At 40.6% G+C, this 19,327-nt stretch overlaps 1 protein-coding gene across 5 annotated transcripts in view; it reads right to left on the bottom strand.

Moving 5' to 3' along the window:
• Positions 1–19,327, bottom strand: part of DYNC2H1 (dynein cytoplasmic 2 heavy chain 1) — a 359,230-nt gene that overhangs the window by 206,860 nt on the left and 133,043 nt on the right. For all 5 annotated transcript variants that reach the window (XR_005601173.1, XR_005601157.1, XM_039546469.1 and 2 more), the window contains exons 61-66: positions 18,882–19,008; positions 10,711–10,852; positions 9,135–9,244; positions 6,237–6,335; positions 1,882–2,005; positions 546–709 (exon numbers count right to left, since the gene is read on the bottom strand). Coding sequence is in view for 3 of the 5 variants with exons in the window: in XM_039546469.1 (XP_039402403.1) it covers positions 546–709; positions 1,882–2,005; positions 6,237–6,335; positions 9,135–9,244; positions 10,711–10,852; positions 18,882–19,008 (766 nt within the window). In the remaining 2 variants the exon portion in view is untranslated. The remainder of the gene's footprint in view (positions 1–545; positions 710–1,881; positions 2,006–6,236; positions 6,336–9,134; positions 9,245–10,710; positions 10,853–18,881; positions 19,009–19,327) is intronic.

The raw sequence follows: 19,327 nt of genomic DNA, 5'->3' as shown, positions 1-19,327 counted from the left end.
GTCTCAGCAGCTCCCAGCAATTTGGTGGAAGACCTAGCACATTCAGCCTTTAGGTTTCATTGATCTCTTCTTGACCACAAAGATAAAGTATTTTGAGACTAGCAGTATAGTTTGGCAAGGATAGAAGTCTGGAGAACTGTTTTGCTAAAATTTTAAAAGCACCATGAATGCTCTTACAAATGCAACTAATAATTTAGGGTTTAATCTGATCCAGTTGAAGTCAATGGAGAACTTCCACTTACTTCAGTAGGTGTAAAACGGATGAAGACTGTTACACCTGCCAGTCTATGATTTGCTTGTAAGGTACATTAAAAAAAAAGAGTTACAATTTTTATTTTTATTTAATTATTTTAATAATTATTTTATTGTTTACATTTTTGTGCTGCATTATATCCCCATAGTTCTCACAACAAATTGGAGATTGCAGCTATATTTTGTAAACGGGGGCCTCTGCCAGGTCAGAAGTCAAGGTGTATCCAGAGATGAATGCAGCCCAATGTCTATTAATTATTATTATTTTATTATAAGAAATGTTAAATGCATACCTGTCCTCTTAAACCACTTCTTGTAGTAGTAAAGTTAACTTCAGTAATAATGGAAGCTGCATCAGGTGGAATAAAGGGATTTGGGTTTCGCGTTGACAGAAATAGGCGGAATTCTTCATTGTAGTCAATAATTTTGTCACCTATTTGTACAGCATATCGTGGTCCTATTAAAAATACATACATATTATCCTAAGTTTGATTAGGAAATTCCAGAATTGTCTGAAAATAAATACCCACCATGTGAAAAAACTTGAGAACCAAATGTTAGGTTTAGTTTAAAAGAAATAGTCTTATAAAACTAACAAAACCATTTTCATAAATATTATAAAAAATAAATTAAAATATTTTTATGAGATGAACTTTCCCCTATATTGTTGGAAATAAAAATACAGCAGCATCGTAGAAGTGCATTAGAACCAGATACTAAAAAGACTCAGATCAGTCTGCTTTTGGGTGAATACCACCTGGTCCTGGTGATTTATTACTGATTAATTTATCAATTTGTACCAAAACCTCCTCTAATGACACCTCAAACTGGGACAGTTCCTCAGATTTGTCCCCTAAAAAGAATGGCTCAGGTTTGGGAATTTCCCTCACATCCTTAGCTATGAAGACCAATGCAAAGAATTCATTTAGTTTCTCCGCAATGGCCATATAGTCCTTTAGTATTCCTTCAGCATCTTGATCGTCCAGTGGTCCCACTGGTTGTTTAGCAGGCTTCCTGTTTCTGATTACTTAAAACAATTCTTGATATTACTTTTTGAGTCTTTGGCTAGCTGGTCTTCAAATTCTTTTTGGCATTGGCTATCTTCCTGAATATACTATGAAATGTATATCAGTTTTTCTTGCATTTTATCCCATCAGCTCACTGGACCTCATAGCCTGTGGATAACTATTTTCCCACTCCATCCTCATTTTGATGTTTCTCTTTTCCTGTAGTTTTCTAAGAAAATTAAAGAGAAACTGCAAAACAAACAATCTAAAAAGCTGATTTCCAGCTCTAAATTAAAGCACTTCATTTTTGGACTCTGTAAGGGTCAGAGATCCCAAACAAAAGCATGTGCTTCAAAGTACGACTAGAAAGTCAACTTAAACTTTAGAATAATTCAACATGTCTTGTTATATCCTATTTGAGAGAACTTTACATATGTTTAAATATTTCCAACACAGATCACACATTACATGAGTAGTGGAAGGTAAACATAAAAGAGCAAAATCCTAACCAACATTCATGTATCTATAAAGCAATAAGTTAAAAATTTGATTCTGTACTATGTAAATTGATTTAATTCACAGATATCTAAAACAGCTCTCCCTCGAACTGTCAGGCATTTACCTTGAGCAACAAGATCTTTTCTTAACAGCGGATAAAGAACTGGCTCTACTCCATCCATCTCCTGTAGAATAAGTGTTTTCCCAAATCTCACTGCCAGCTCAAGAGCAGTAATGAAGCTAGCATCCTGTATAAAAAAAATTAATGCTTATTAATGTATTTAGTTCCTTAATATTAATATATTCCTTAGTCAATTGTGGAAACATTAAATATTGTACAAAGAATCTATATCTCTTTAAGGATGCACATCATAAGATTATTTTGTCAAAAAAAGTATTGTAGTTAGCCATAACTGTTATACATTACATATATTTGTCTCTGCATATTCACATTCTAGGAATAGCATGTCCTGCCAAGCAAGTCACTGAAGAATTTAAAGCAGTAAAACTGAAATGCAAGGGACATCAGATCAAGTGATCTGCAACCAAGAGCACAAAACACATTTTCACTTAACTATCTTTTGGTACCTCTCTACTACCAGTGTCATGGAGTATATACCCAAGGCAGGCCCAGCAACCAAGGGGTTAATTCAGGTACTACTGCCAGACAGGCTTCAGGTGACTGACTTGGAACTCAGTGGAGTGAGCAGGCCTGCCTTCCCCTACCAGCCCCTGGGAGATTTAAGACCTGAAGGAGTTTCCAGACCTCCTAAGCACTACGACCAGTTGACCCAACCAAGTATAAGGGGAAAACTCACATACCCCGGGGGGACTCAGGCAACAGGAACTGACTGACTGACCCACCAGAGGGAGCGAACTCCGGGGCAATACTCCATCTGGCCAAAAGTGGTTCTGTTGCATCAATACACCAGCTCACAACCAGGAAACATAATTAATAGTCGAAAGCAGAGAGGAACCGATAGGGGCTATGCCAATTTGCAGATGCAGTGTATCTGGGAATAACTATTATGTAGTCTTCTTTTCTCCTTTGTGAAGTTGCATCTGTGGATCTCCACTGTAGCAGTCCAGCAAACACTGACACTGCTGAATAGTAGATATACTACCTATTCAAGAGAATAAGCACTGCTCTCCCAAAATGAGCATCTGCTCATGTCTCAGAATAAGAATAATGGAAGAGTGATATGAACTTCACATGCCACTATTCCAAATTTCATCTTTAGACATAGTGTAAAGACAAACTGTAAAGCTGTTACTACTCTAGGAGACTAACAAATTTATTTAGTATGAGTTGCTAGCTACAGCTTCATTTCATTCTTGAATAGAACAGAACAACACACAGACAGGGGATATTTATACATACAGACATGAAAAGCTGGAAGTATGCAGGCCAAGAGGCAGAGTCTAATCAATTGGAAAGCAGGAAGAAAAATTTTAAAAAAAAAAGAGAAGGGATATGTAGAGGAGAAGATAATATAGGGAGATGAACAACTTCACATAGCCCAAATTAGTTCAATGTAGTATTTATAAGCTTTATTAGTTGTTTTTCAGCAGATTCGTGTTAATTGTTTCTTGATTTTGTCAGTTCGTGTTCTTTTCTTTTTTGTTGCAAGCCCTTTTTTTTTGTTTTTGAGATGCCACTGCTTCAAGTCTTTCACTGAGTGGAATTAGAGAGCGTGATTTGTTCTCCGGTTTTTTTTGAATGTTATGGGTATTTGTGTCACGTAGTTGCATTTGCATTTTTTTTGCGCTGGTATGTCAGTCCACTCACGCTGGCAGATTCAGCATTTGCACACAGGTGCGCACATATTGATTGGCGTGCTCATGATGGTGTCAGGGCTCAAGGGAGTGTCTGATGAGCGTGCATGGTAGGTGGGTGGTGTGATATGTTGTTAGCGTTGAGCTGGACAGAGCGTCTGCAGATGGGTTCCGAGATTGGTGTTTAGGTTGATGGTGTTTGTTTGTGTGGTGGTGCTCTTGCTTCTTTGTTGCTTCAGGTTGGAGCTGTCTATGCGCTGTCTTTTGATTCTGTGAGGGTTCTTAGGTGGTCTTTCTGCTCGTCTATCTTGGCTTTCATTGGTTTCTTAGTGGGTTGGCTGTTTGATCATTGATGGCTGATCGTTGGTGGTCATTCTTTATTTTTAGTTGTGCACTTGGGTGTGGTTTCTTGTAGTTCTTTATCTCAATCTGTCTTGAATTTCATGGTGTCAGGTGGGTATTGTGACATGCAGAAATGAGGCTGAGGGTCTTGGGAGGTGGTTTCTCTATCGCAGCACAGGGAGTTAATTCGGTTGACTCTTTAGGGGAGATTCAGGAACTGGGTGTTGATCATGGTGGTGGAAATTGTTAAAACCCAGCATGGCCAAGCATATAATTTCATAACAGTAAACCACCTAACCCCATCCCTATACCTACACCTATAGCAATTCACAATCCACACAAGCGGTCCATTTCATACAATGCTGTCAACAAATGGTTGATACACACTACAGGAAAGCAACTCAGTTAAAATAAATAAACTAGATACAACCATCGACACCTCCAGCTTTTCCCACGACACACCCTCCCAACTTCCATTGTCTACAGCCAAGCTCACTAAGACACAAACAAGCATTAGACTACACTCAGACAGAGATTCCAATCCCTCTATCAAGCATTCTACACCTACACCCCCTCAAGACAAAGCCAATCACCACAGCAAGACACAGAGGACATGTAAAAACTACCTCACTCAGACCAGCTAACACCTGCAAAAAAAAAAACAATCAGTGAACACACTAAGCAAACAACAAAAACAGAACAACTAAAACCTCTCTCACTGAGAGCCAAATATCAACAAAGACTCTCTCGATCATCAACATCACTCAACACCTGAGTCCTACTCATCTATATATCTCCCAACCTGAAGAAGCAACACCAACTCATCAATCACCCACAACTACAACAAAACACCAACCCGACGCACCTACTCAAAAAACACAGCACACACAAGCTCCACCAATACTACTGTCCAGTGACACCATCATCCCAACCTACACATTCTTGCAGCTACACGCCATCATATGCCATGACATCTACTCAAACTCAACACTGCAAAACATTGGCCAAACATACAATCTCTACCATACAGAATAACAAACAGACAAACACCAAAAACTCATAAAAAACTACTCTAGGAGAATGGACCCTGAGTCCTTCTTCTGATGAAGCTTAGATAGTTTCTACCCCAAAATAGCAAGGTCTTTGGTTCTCTCTCCAACACCACAAAATGGCTTTCAAGTAGACTCTCTGAAGGGTATAGTTGTCAGGATCCTAGCAAGGACGGTCAGGACACAGGGTCAGAGCTGAGTCAAACCAGAGGCTGGGAGTAGTGGAGAAGTTCATAGTCAGGTTCCAGGACAGGGTCGATACCAAGATTCAGAGTCTGAGTCAGGTTTCAGGGTCCGGTTCAGAAGGCGAAGTCCAAATCAAGCCAAGGTCGAAGCCAAGAGCTTAAGATCAAGGAACAGGAATTGTCATGAAAGCCACAGGATATCCACACTGTTGCCTGGACATTCCTGGAATGCCCATTGGGTTTATATAGGGTGAAGAGCCAATCAGGAGCAATGAGGCTACTGCCTGTCAGACTCCTTGAGGCAAGACTATCCATTGTTTATGTCCACAGCAGGTCATGAGCAGTGGAGCACATGCTGATTACAACTGCTGCTGTGTTAGCAGCTCTACAAGCTTTGGTTCTAGACCCACAGGGCCTTACAGTAAGTAGTTCTTCATGGTAATAACCAATAGTCTTTTTTCATCTAAGCTACGAAACATGGCTTTGTCTGGTAAACCATAGGACTTTGGAAAATCTTTAGTAAAGAAGAGATTAATTCAGATTAAAGTCTGAGACTACTTTAGTCAAAAATTTTGGGTGTGGTCCCAAAGTATTTTATCTTTATTTAAAAAAATAAAAAGAGCATGAGAAAAGTTCATCATATGAACTTGCTGCTATGAAATCATTCTGTGTGAAAGCAATATAAAGCACGGGATAAGGTAAAGGATCTGGCCCTATAATTTTAAATAATCTGATGTCTCTGATACTCAAGTCAACCCTATCATTGCTATTAAAACTGTAAATACCAATAATTTTATTTTCAAAATTAGCTAGAGCACAAAATTTGTAAAAACAGGTAAACTTTTTAATGTTAAAAGTATGTAAAGTGTTAATTGCATTTGCCAATTTTACATAATCTTTTTGTACTATATATATAGTTAAAGGGCTTCCCAGTAGTTTTAGAAAGAGTGAGCCAGCATATGTAGTTATTTTTTCCTAGAACACTGTGTGAAATGATATAATCCCAAGAACTTGGCTACATCATCAGTGAATACTATCACACTTCCCCTCAACCCACACTATAGGGTCCTGGGGCCAGCAGAGCTCAGACAGAATTGAAGATCTAGGATTAAGAGTAAATACTGGACCTGTTGGTTAATAACTTCCAAGCGAGATTCTTTCAAATGTGTCTTCAACCATTCTGTAGCCCTTGAAGAAGGATCTATTAAAAAGGGACAAATTCGACTCTGGAAAAAAAAATGTTATATGCTACAATCTGGTTATAGGAAAAAAATATGAAACTAACAAATGTCTTCATTTCCAAAAAATATAAACAACACTGAAGAATTAAAAATTTCAACAGCTGTTTTTATTACTGAACTGCTTGATCAAAGGAGGCAAACTAATAACAGAACCACAGCGACTGATTCTGGCAGAAAGAAGACCAATATTTTGCAATACAATTATATTCCCAGATGTTGGGTCCACATCTGCTGAAGTTGGACACATCTGCTCCATCTCTCTCTGCACTATTACTATATTGTCATCTACATCCACTACTACCACCACTTTGTGCCTTGTTAGAAGTATGTCTTCTCCTTTCAGACCCGCAGTTTTCTCCTCCCTCTGACAAAAATATAGCACTTTTCATCTGTACATCTGAAGGCACTTTACAAAGGAGTATTATTATGGTCATTTTACAGACAAGAAAATAGGTAAAGATAGTAGTTGCCTATAGTCACAAAGAAAATCAGTGTCACAATCCCGCAGACACCATTATGTTTAGTATTCTGTATTATAATTAGTACCACTAGGGCATCATCCCATTATAACCTTCATATTAATGATGTGGTAGGCTTTCCTTTTAATAAAAACACATTTAAGTAATAGCTGTTGCCCCAACGGAAAACCATACTTCATTATCTGTATAAGGATGGTATCAAGCTGTGTTAGCTATTAGTAAGCTGGAATGTATATTATGACTAGGTCTGCCACGCTAGAAGGCTGCAAACAGATATACGGAATATATTCCAAACACAAATTTTCCCCCTTGCTACATCGTCTTATACTGAAGTGTTCAACACCTTAACTGCTGGTCATTTCCTAAGAATACAGTGACCATTCTAAGAGTGGTGTTGTGCTAAGTGGAAAGAGAATTTGTGGCTGCTGAGAGGTACAGCCAGGTTTGGACTCTTGTCTTCAAAAAATCATGACCAGTCCCATTTCAAACTGCTCAAAAAACTCTTCCTTTCTTAGACTGGTCTGTTTTAGACAGGATTACAGTAGGAAAGAATCCAGCATATTGCTGTGTGATGAGGCAAGGTCAGATGGCTACAGTAAAGTAGTGAGGAACAGGTATGTTAGCCCCAGGCTAAACAAATCCCTAGTACCATGGTAACCAAATGGCTTTGCTCCAGGTTAATCAAGACACCTGGGGCCAATTAAGATCTTTCTAGAAGGCAGTGGAGATAGCTACATTGATTGGGATACCTGAAGCCAATCAAGGGCTGGCTGGAACTAGTTAAAAGCCTCCCAGTTAGTCAGTGAGATTCGCGTGTGAGGAGCTGGGAGCAAGAGGCGCAAGGAGCAGAGAGTGAGAGAGTGTACTGCTGGAGGATTGAGGAGTACAAGCATTATCAGACACCAGGAGGAAGGTCCTGTGGCGAGGATAAAGAAGGTGTTTGGAGGAGGCCATGGGGAAGTAGCCCAGGGAGTTGTAGCTGTCATGCAGCTGTTACAGGAGGCACTATAGACAGCTGCGATCCACAGGGCCCTGGGCTGGAACCCAGAGTAGAGGGAGGGCCTGGGTTCCCTCCAAACCTCCCAACTCCTGATCAGACACAGGAGGAGTTGACCCAGACTGTGGGTTCCACCAGAGGGGAAGATCACTGAGGTGAGCAAATCCGCCAATAAGCGCAGGACCCACCAAGGTAGAGGAGGAACTTGGTCACAGCTGGTAACATGATTATATAAAACCAAGTCTGCAGTATGAGGCTCTCTGTCTACATCCCACTTTGGGGTCTGATGGGAGTGGGAAATGTGGCGTTTGAAGGAGAGAAATTAACAAGAAGAAAGGGAGACAGGGATTCTGCCTTGCGGAGGGAAAGAATACTTGGTTCCTGTATCTCATCTTAAAAACAAAAGGCCAGATTGAAAATGGACCTCAATGCCTATGTCCACTAGGAAGGTGAAGTAGTAAGATTTGCCAGTTACTTGGCCCACAAAACAGCCAGTCATAATTTCAAATTGTAGACATCGTTCCTTCTGCGAGGCAGAAATGCATGTTGCATGAAAGGGGATGAAACTACTCACTATAGTAAGCTTAACACATGAGAGATAATAATTGGGAGACTATCCTAGAAAACAGTGATTGAAAAAGAAGCAACTCTGACTAAAAACAGGAGTCATAGTGGACAAACAACTCAACATGAGCTACCAGTATGATGCCCACATTTTAAAAATTATGTTGAAAAACTGGAGAGGTACAGAGAAAAGCCACAACAATTATTTGAGGGCCAGAAAAAAACTATATTTAGAGGCTTAAAGAGCTTACTCTGTAAAAATGATCAAAAAGAACACTGAGATGTGTTATGAATTTATAAATCTGTAAAAGTGTTTGCAGGATGTGGCCATTTTTTATATATCTTGGCAATGGAATGGCTGACATGACAAAAAATGCACATTTACAACACAGTGGATAATTCTCAAAAGTTTGTAAATAACGCTAAAGATAACTCATGTTTGGCCTAATTTGATGGACAGAGGGCCTTTCCTTTTGGATTTTCAGATAAAAATGATAAAAGCAAAAAAAGCAAAATGCACAGATGATGGAACAATTTTGTTCCTTTCATTTTAGACAAATCAGAGTTGTAGATGTAACAAGTAGCATAAATATTTTATTTTTGTAATGTTTGTGCCTTCAGGAGTACTAAGAAGATCATAAAGATTGAATGAGGTTATCAAAGAACCCAGAAAAACCATCTGCTTCACCCAGTTACAGAGAAAATGTCTCCAAGGAAAGAAACAAAAAATACAGAACTGTTTACCTGCAAGATCACAAGAGCATTTTCTATTGAAAGGTCATCTGAGGGTAAACCTTCACTTTTCCAAATTAGTTGCTCACTCTCTGTGCACAGAAACCGCCTCATATCAAATTCTGGCAAATTAAAGATGGATTTATTAATTATATACCATGTACCTGTGCTGACATTTATATTCTGTTGGTATTACGTCGCTAGTTACAAGAGATTCTGCTGTATACAATACAGTTCTGTATATTTCCTTTATAATTATTTTTTAATTACTGATATTTTCTATATCTCTGATGTTATAGGAGAGTGTTATTAATACATAAAAGATAAAGAAATGATTGTGGTCAGACCATCCCTCATTTTTGGGATAGGCAAATTAACCATATTCCACCAAGTAAGGGGATCTATACTTTCCTCCATTGATTTCTCTGCAGCAATTGTGTGCCTATATGCAATCAAAAGACGTTACACTCTGTTCTGGTTTATGTAGTTGTGAGTTCTTGGGAAGACATACACCTGAAAGAATCATCAATTTTTGGCACTTTCCCATCCAGGGATAGCAAACTCAGATCACTGATGATTGCCAAAGCTGTGCCTACATGTAGCTACCATACATAAGAACAGCCATACTGGGTCAGATCAATAGTCGATCTAGCTGCGTATCCTGTCTCTGACAGTGGACAGTGCCAGATGTGTCAGAGAGAATAAACAGAACAAGGCAATTTTGAGTGATCTAACCCATCATCCAGTCCCAGCTTCTGGAAGTTGCAAGTTTAGTGACAACCAGAGCATGGTTAATAGCTTTTGATGGACCTGTTCTCTATTAACTTACTTACTTCTTTTCTGAGCCTAATTATACTTTTGACCTTCACAGCATCCCATGGCAATGGGTTCTACAGGTTGACTGTGCATTGTATGAAAAAGTACTTTCTTTTGTTTCTTTTAAACCTGCTGCCTATTAATTTCATCAGTTGATCCCTAGTTCTTGTGTTACGTGAAGGAGTAAATAATTTCTATTCACTTTCTCCATACCATTCATGATTTTAAAGACCTCTATCATATCCCCCCTTAATCTTCTCTTTTCTAAGGACAGTCCCTGTCTTTTTACTCTCTCCTCATATGGAAGCTGTTTCATACTCCTAATCATTTTTTGTTGCCCTTCTTGGCTCCTTTTCCAATTCTAATATTTATGTATTTTTTGAAATGGTGATACCAGAACTGCACCTGGTATTCAAGGTGTGGGCAAATCATGGATTTATATAGTGGTACGATGACATTTTCTGTCTTATTAATGGTCCCTTTCCTAATCTTTTTTAGTATTCTATTAGCTTTTTTGAAGGCAGCTGCACACTGAGCAGATGTTTCCAAAGAACTATTAACGATGATTCCAAGATCTCTTTCTTGAGTGGCAATAACTAATTTAGATCCCATCATTTTGTATGTATAATTGGAATTATTTTTTTCAAATATGAAAGTAGTGTTATTAATCTGTCAAAGCATTATGAATTTCCAAAATTTATGAACAAAAATATGTATTAAAATTATCAATCTCTCTCACTTGTCTTCATGTCAAAGAAAATAAAATACGTACTTTCAAGACCAGCTGATTTTGTCCATTCATCCAAACTAATTTTTCGCTGATCCTCTGGAGCAGCAGAAAGATAAGTAATGAAAGCAGCAGCCAACTGAGCTCTTTTAGGCAGAGTGGTTAGTTCATCTGCGATCTCTGAAACCTAAAAAAAAAAAAAAAAAAGTTAGGTAGTGGATTCATGACAGATGGCACCTTCAGAGACAAATGTATGGAACAATGACCAGCTTGGCACCCTACAAATATCCAGAATGGGAACTCAAGGCAGAAAAGTTGCAGAAGACACCACCAACCTGGCTCAGTGAGCCACCACTTTATTAAGAGGTACAACATTGGTCAATCAGTAGCATAAACAAATACAACCAGAAATCCAAGAAAAGATCATCTGGAAAGAGACTGGGTGGCCCTTGACTAGGTCTGAAAATGTGACAAAGAGTTGAGACAAAGACCTGAATGGTTTGGTCCGCTCCAGGTAAAAAGCCAAAGCTCTTCTAACATCTAAATGATGATTAAATCTGATGGCATTTTTCCTCCTCTTTGCTCAAATTAGGCTTTGGAAAGAATGCTGGTAAATAAATTGCTTGACTCATGTGAAATTTGGAAACCACTTTAAACAGGAATTTAGCATGAGGCTGAAGGAAAACCTTGTCCCTAAAGAAAATGGTATAGAGTACCTCTGATAGCAAAGCTCACAGCTCCCCTACTCATCTGAAAAGCTACTTTTATTGACAGGTGCAAACAGAGAACAAGTTGCTAGCAGCTCAAAAGGCAGGACACATCAACTTTGCTAGCACCAGATTTAAACTCCACTGAGGAACCAGATTATGTATATAACACAAACACTTTAGAAACCTGATGGACATAGAGTTCAAAAAAATTGATCGGTTATCCACAGGCGAGTAGAAAGCTGAGATAGCTGCCAGATGGACTCTGATGGAACCAAACCAATCCTTGGTGTTTCAGAAACAAAAGATAATCCAAGATATGTCTAATTGGAGCTTGATCTGAGGGAATACCTCTTTATATGGACTAGATGGAAAACCTCTTCTACTTAGCAATGTAAGTAGACCTACTTGAAGGCTTCCTGCTATTCAGTGGCACTTCCTGCACCCCCGTAGAATAAACCTGCTCCAAGTCTGTGTCAGCCATGAATCATCCACACTGTCAGGTGGAAGGCCTGAAATTTGGGATAACAAAGGCTGCTGTGGTCCTGGAAAATGAGATCTACATCTCTCAGAAGCAACAGTGGAGGTCTGACCAATAGGGCTAGTAGGGTTGACAGCCAATCTCAATGGGAACACACAGAGGCTATTAGAATAAGGTGAGCAGAATCTTGAATTCCTGCCCAAAGTCTTATCCAAAGTCAAGCAACTGGAGGGAGGATATATAACATAGCTGCTGTGTTGTCCATGAGCACCAATAAGTTCCACCCCTGATGTGTGGAAGGAATGCCATACAAGCCAGATGGATGGCTCATAGCTCTGTGATATTTACATGGAGACTCAGATCCTGGGGAGTCCAAAGGCCCTGAGTCTGAAGGTGATCTAAGTGAGCTCCCCAACCTAGATCCAATGTATTTATGACTACAGTGAGACCCTGTTGCAGAGGATCAAAGTGAACTCCTTCACAAATATTCGTAAGTTCTATCTACCAGTCCAGGAAGGATAACCCCTGAGTGGATACTTGGACCATCATGACTATATGACACGGGCTGGTGAATACACCGAGGCTATCCAACCGTGTAGGTGTCTGATGTAGCTGTAGATGCAGTCTTAGCATGCTGCACCACATATGTGCACACTGCCATGTATCCTAGAAGTTTGAGACAGTTCCAAACTGTGGTGATAGGGTACACCTTTATATCTAGAGCAATGAATTGCATCATTTGGAACATCTTCTGTGGTAGGAAAGCCCTGGCCTTTGTAGAGTCCAGGACTGCTTTAATGAATTCTATTATTTGAACAGGAAACAGGATGGACTTCTGGATGGACTTAGTAGCTCCAGCATGTCAAAAGTGGATTAAATAATGGCTGGAGAGTACCTGAAACCTGGATCAGCCTCTGATTAGCCAGTCATCCAGGTAAGGGAATACCTGGAGTCCTGAATTTTGCAGGAATGGCACTACTAAAGCCATACATTTTTGTGAAAATGAAAAGCACTGCTGATAGTGTGAAAGGCAGCACTGAGAACTGGTGATGGAATCCGTTTACCATGAACCTGAGAAATTTTCAGAGGCTCTGGTGAATTGCCACGTGAAAATAAGCATCTTGTATTGATACTAAGGAATTGATAATAGACTAGAGTGACCATCTAGAATTTCAGATCTAAAATAGACCTGAAAAGCCCCTTCCCCCGTTTGCTTTTGGGATTAGGAAGTAGTGGGAATAAAATCCCTTCCCTCTGAACGACACGGGAACATCCTCTATGGCCCCGACAAGGAGGAGAGACTGAACCTCCTGAAGTAGCATGCGCCCAGTTCTACTATGCTTAAGGCCCCTCTGATGTGGGTCCAAGCACTTAGGAAGAGGATAGGTGGTTGGCAATAATAGGGGTCAGGAAAGATGGCACTATGGGAAGTGGTACACTGCTCTCAACCAGTGGGTCATAATGACCGCTTAGATGACCCAGGTTGCCTAGAAGAGTTGGCAGCTGAAGAGACAGATGGAGGAGAAGGATGCCTCTTGCAACCCTGACCCTCTTTTTGGACAGGTCCTGGGAATGCAGCAAGAATGGCTGACACTTTGGGGAATGCTGTGGAAAGAATGGCTTTCTTTTTGCCTCCGGTACATAGATCCCCAGAGACTTAAGGGTCACCCTTGAATCCTTAAGGTTCTGAAGCCTCTCATCAAGCTTTACTGGAAAACAGCAAGAGGCCTTCAAATAGGAGGTCCTGAATTGTTTGTTGCACCTCCAGGGGAAGGCCTGATTCCTGCAGCCAAGATGAACATCACATTGTGATGGCGGAGGCAATAGCTCGAGCTGCAGAGTCTGTCACATCCAGGCTCACCAGCAATGCTGTTCTGACAACTAATTTGCTTTCCTCCACCAAAGCAGAGAACTCCTGCTTTGCCTCATCAGGAATCTTGTCTTTGAATTTCAAGATATTACCCCACAGGCTAACGTCATAACAACCCAGCAGAGCTTGCTGGTTTGCAATCCTGAGCTGTAAATCTCTCATGGAATAAAATTTCTGGACAAACAAATCTAGGATTTTTTGCTTCCTTTCCCTTTGGAGTAAAGGCCTGGTGACCTTGCCTTTCCTTTTTGTTGGCAGCCATGACCACAAGAGAGACTGGAAGAGGGTATCTGTAAGAGTGCTTGAATCCCTGTGAAGGGACATAATATCTCTTCTCCACTCTTTTGGCAGTGGGAGGCAGAGAAAAAGGAGTCTTCCATAAAATCCTGACAGGCTCCAGAATAGCTTCATTTATAGAAAGAGCTACCCTTGAGGGCCCTGCAGACACTAAAATGTTCACAAGCCCATGTGACCTTTCTTGTACCTCTTCTGGCTGGATAGCTAAAGTTGCAGACACCCTCTGCAACAAGTCTTGATGAGCATTAAAGACATCAAGAGGTGGGGAGGTAGACTCAGCCACTACTGCCTCATTGGGAAACAAAGAAGAAGAGGTTAAAGGTTGTTGAGGAGGTCCCTCCTCTAACTCCTCTACAGGGGAGTCCCCAGCATGCAGCTCTGTCTGCACAATACTAATCCCAGTACCGAGGGAACAAAGATGGTGACTCTCCTATAGATGCTCCCAGCACCTGGCTGATGTAGAGGTGCAGGAGTGGAGCAGAGAGGCTCTGGAATGTGGAGGGAAGCCCCAAGGAGTCCAGAAGGTATCCAGCTCTGTGTAGGTCCACTGACACTTAGAATGCTGAGGCTGTGAATGGTACCACAGCAGACAGGTACCCCACCAGTGCTGTTGGGCATACTCAGGTTGGAACACAAAGGATCCAACTTCTGAATCTGATGTAGAGTCCATTTCTTCTGACCATGGGGGAGTTGAACCTGTTGATACTGGGGGAAAGGGGTTCCAAGCCTGGAGAAGGGGGAACCAGTGAAATCAATACAATAGATGCAATACACTGTAGAGATGCTGCAAGAGTAGAAGTGGCCGGTACCAAGTAGTGCTCTGGGGCTTGAGCCGGGACCGCAGGAGTGTGGTTCCAATATCTATTCCATACAAGGCTCCTGAATCATGGGAGAAGCCAGTACCAACAAGTTAAGCAACTCTCTGGCTGCCTGAAAACCCTTGCGTGTTGATGGCATTGGAAAGGGCTGCCGAGCCTGCGGTACCGAGAGGTGCGCTGATCTTTCAAGGATTATTCTCAACAGGCCCTTCCTGGGTTCTGGAGTCAGCAATCCCTGCTGTCTCACAGATTGCTTTTTTGAGGTATGACTATTTGGAATGTCCCGAGATCTTGTGAACATTCAGTGTCTTCCTCTTCGAGGGTCCCATTTCCAACCTTAGGAGACTTATGCAGTCTCTTCTTAGGCACCAGCGATGTAGATTTGCCTAAGAACTCTGTCAGAATGGGAGGAAGCACTCCTAACAGACTTGGATCTGCTCTGTACCCATTCAGAGCAGGAAGGTTCTGATGTTGGACAAAGTGCAGACTCCATGAGTAGGTACCTGAGCCTGGAAACCGAATGGGATTTGAACCCTCTACAAATGTGACGTTTGCCACTGACATGCACCTCTCCCAGCCACTTAAGGCATCTGGGATGTGGGTAACTCACTGGCATAGATCTGTTACATGAAAAACAGGCCTTGAAGCCAGGAAAACGGGGCATCGGTCCAGTATCATGTCTAGTGTCCCACCAGGCACCGGTAACCCCACACTAAAAAGATAGCACATTCTAAACATAATCCTATAACTAACCATTTACAGATATACTATACAAGACTTAAAACTATTGCACAGCTACTATTTACACTGTAAATACATAAATAGTGTAAGGGAGGGAAAATATGAAGAAACAAAGATTGTTGCTCCAACAACAACCATCACTAGTGGTAGGAAAGGACTGTGGTGGGTCGGGGAAGTGCAGCCCTTTATACTTTTGCGCAGTGGCACAAGGCACCGGAGGGCGTTAACACTTCCCCGACAGGTATTGCCAAGGGAAAAATCTCTGACAACTGTGCATAAGCCATATACACACCTACGGTGGAATGGACATTTGCAATCACTCGAACAACTATAAAATTGTGACATTTTCATTAATAGAAAAGCCACAGGATCATTTTGGGGACTAGATTGAGAAAGGCTAAAAGCCATGTAGAGTTGGACCTTGCAAAGGGAATTAAAACCAATAGTAAAAGGTTCTATAGCCATATAAATAAGAAGAAAACAAAGAAAGAAGTGGTGAGACTGCTAAACACTGAGGATGGAATGGAGGTTAAGGATAATCTAGGCATGGCCCAATATCTAAATAAATACTTTGCCTCAGTCTTTAATAAGGCTAATGAGGAGCTTAAGGATAATGGAAGGATGACGAATGGGAATGAGGATATGGAGGTAGATATTACCACATCCGAGGTAGAAGCCAAACTCGAACAGCTTGATGGGACAAAATCGGAGGGCCCAGATAATCTTCATTCAAGAATATTAACAGAACTGGCACATGAAATTGCAAGCCCATTAGCAAGAATTTTTAATGAATCAGTAAATTCAGGGGTTATACCGTACGACTGGAGAATTGCTCACATAGTTCCTATTTTTAAGAAAGTGAAAAAAGGTGATCTGAGGAACTATAGGCCTGTTAGTTTGACATCTGTAGTATGTAAGGTCTTGGAAAAAATTTTGAAGGAGAAAGTAGTTAAGGATATTGAGGTCAATGGTAATTGGGACAAAATACAACATGGTTTTACAAAAGGTAGATCATGCCAAACCAACCTGATCTCCTTCTTTGAGAAGGTAACAGATTTTTTAGATGAAGGAAATGCAGTGGATCTAATTTACCTCGATTTCAGTAAGGCATTTGATACGGTTCCACACAGGGAATTATTAGTTAAATTGGAAAAGATGGGGATCAATATGAAAATTGAAAGGTGGATAAGGAACTGGTTAAAGGGGCGACTACAACAGGTCGTACTGAAAGGTGAACTGTCAGGCTGGAAGGAGGTTACTAGTGGAATTCCTCAGGGATCAGTTTTGGGACCAATCTTATTTAACCTTTTTATTACTGACCTTGGCACAAAAAGCGAGAATGTGCTAATAAAGTTTGCAGATGACACAAAGCTGGGAGGTATTGCTAACACAGAGAAGGACCGGGATATCATACAGGAAGATCTGGATGACCTTGTAAACTGGAGTAATAGTAATAGGATGAAATTTAATAGTGAAAAGTGCAAGGTCATGCATTTAGGGATTCATAACAAGGATTTTAGTTATAAATTGGGGAAACATCAGTTGGAAATAACAGAGGAGGAAAAGGACCTCGGAGTATTGGTTGATCACAGGATGACTATGAGCTGCCAATGTGATATGGCCGTTAAAAAAGCTAATGCAGTTTTAGGATGCATCAGGCGAGGTATTTCCAGCAAAGATAAGGAGGTGTTAGTACCGTTATATAAGGCACTGGTGAGACCTCATCTGGAATACTGTGTGCAGTTCTGATCTCCCATGTTTAAGAAGGATGAATTCAAACTGGAACAGGTTCAGAGACGGGCTACTAGAATGATCCGAGGAATGGAAAACCTGTCTTATGAAAGGAGACTCAAAGAGCTTGGCTTGTTTAGCCTAACCAAAAGAAGGTTGAGGAGGGATATGATTGCTCTTTATAAATATATCAGAGGGATTAATATTAGGGAGGGAGAGGAATTATTTAAATTTAGTACCAATGTGGACACAAGAACAAATGGATATAAACTGGACACTAGGAAGTTTAGACTTGAAATTAGACGAAGATTTCTAACTATAAGAGGAGTGAAGTTCTGGAACAGCCTTCCAAGGGGAGTAGTGGGGGCAAAAGACATATCTGGCTTTAAGACTAAGCTTGATAAGTTTATGGAGGGGATGGTATGATGGGATAGCCTAATTTTAGCAATTAATGTGGCAATTGATCTTTGATTATCAGCAGGTAAGTATGCCCAGTGGTCTGTGATGGGATGTTAGATGGGGTGGGATCTGAGTTACTACAGAGAATTCTTTCCTGGGTGCTGGCTGGTGAGTCTTGCACACATGCTCAGGGTTTAACTGATCGCCATATTTGGGGTCGGGAAGGAATTTTCCTCCAGGGAAGATTGGCAGAGGCCCTGGAGGTTTTTCGCCTTCCTCTGCAGCATGGGGCACTTGCTGGAGGATTCTCTGCAGCTTGAGGTCTTCAAACCACAATTTGAGGACTTCAATAACTCAGACATAGGTTAGGGGTTTGTTAGAGAAGTGGGTGGGTGAGATTCTGTGGCCTGCATTGTGCAGGAGGTCAGACTAGATGATCATAATGGTCCCTTCTGACCTTAAAGTCTATGAGTCTATGAGATTCTCTACAGCACTCAGTTTCTGCTTAGTGTAGCCAATGGGGCATCTCCAAAGAAGCTAGCTGAAGCTTCACAATTCCTTAAATGAGGATTAGCACAGATGGCTTGAGAGAAAATATTCTTTTTCTCCCCAGTGTCAGTTGTTACCAAACTGTGATAAATTACATATGCCAAGATTTCGTAAGTAATCCATGATTTTGGGTGCCTCCATTTCTGAGTTCCCAATATGAGATACATAAAAGCTGATTTTGAGAGATTTCTGAAAAATCAAGCCTGTCCAAGGTGTCTCAAAATTGGGCACCCAAACTCACTAGACACTTTTGATAATCTTGGCCATAAAACAGTCACATGAATGCTGAGACTCACAACAGTTTTACATCATTGAAATTATAATACATTTTATCATATTAATTAAATAATGCATTTTGTGCACATTCAGATCTTGTCTGCCAAGAAAACCTAAATAATAGAATAGGAGAAAGTTTCAGAAGAAATTTAAAATAAAGCTTTCGAGTGGTGAGAACAGCTTTTAAATATAATGGAATAAACATTTATAAGCTGCAATACAGTGCCACATAATTTATATTCCATAAACACATTGTATCATCAAACAATTACCTTTTAAAAAAGAGAAGTATTAAGTCAAGTTTTTTATACAGTGGCATCTATTTTATGAAAGTTTTTGCAACAAACCTGTGTGTTCCATCTCTTGTGCTCCCTATCCAGTTGATTAATCAGTACCTCTGCGGCTTTGAGTGTTTCTTGTGCTTTAACTACTTCAGCTTCAAGTTTAGCTGCTTCAGTTGTTCTACTCTGGAACCTGTAAAAAAACTACTTTTAAATTATTGCCAAGAACCAATTGGTACACTTTATTAAAGTCAAATTGAAAGGCTCCTTTAAAAAATTGAAGGTTTTGTTTAAGTTCCAAAATCATTAATCCCTCAAATCCTGCTCTAAATACCCAGCCCAAACAACTAAACTGGGTAACTGTCCCGGGGGAGAAAAATCCACCCCAGACTACAAGAGCAAAAAAACTACTCCGTTTGATGATGGTAGGGTGAGGGCAGTGGTAGATGCACTGGCCCCAGCCCAACTCCCTTATGTGACAGCGGGCAGGCAGCACACAGACAGAGATGAGT

This window comes from Mauremys reevesii, linkage group 1 (assembly GCF_016161935.1).
Source record: "Mauremys reevesii isolate NIE-2019 linkage group 1, ASM1616193v1, whole genome shotgun sequence".
Lineage (NCBI taxonomy): Eukaryota > Metazoa > Chordata > Testudines > Geoemydidae > Mauremys > Mauremys reevesii.
The sequence above is the reverse complement of the archived record's forward strand: the minus strand, read 5'-3'. Positions and strand labels throughout refer to the sequence as shown.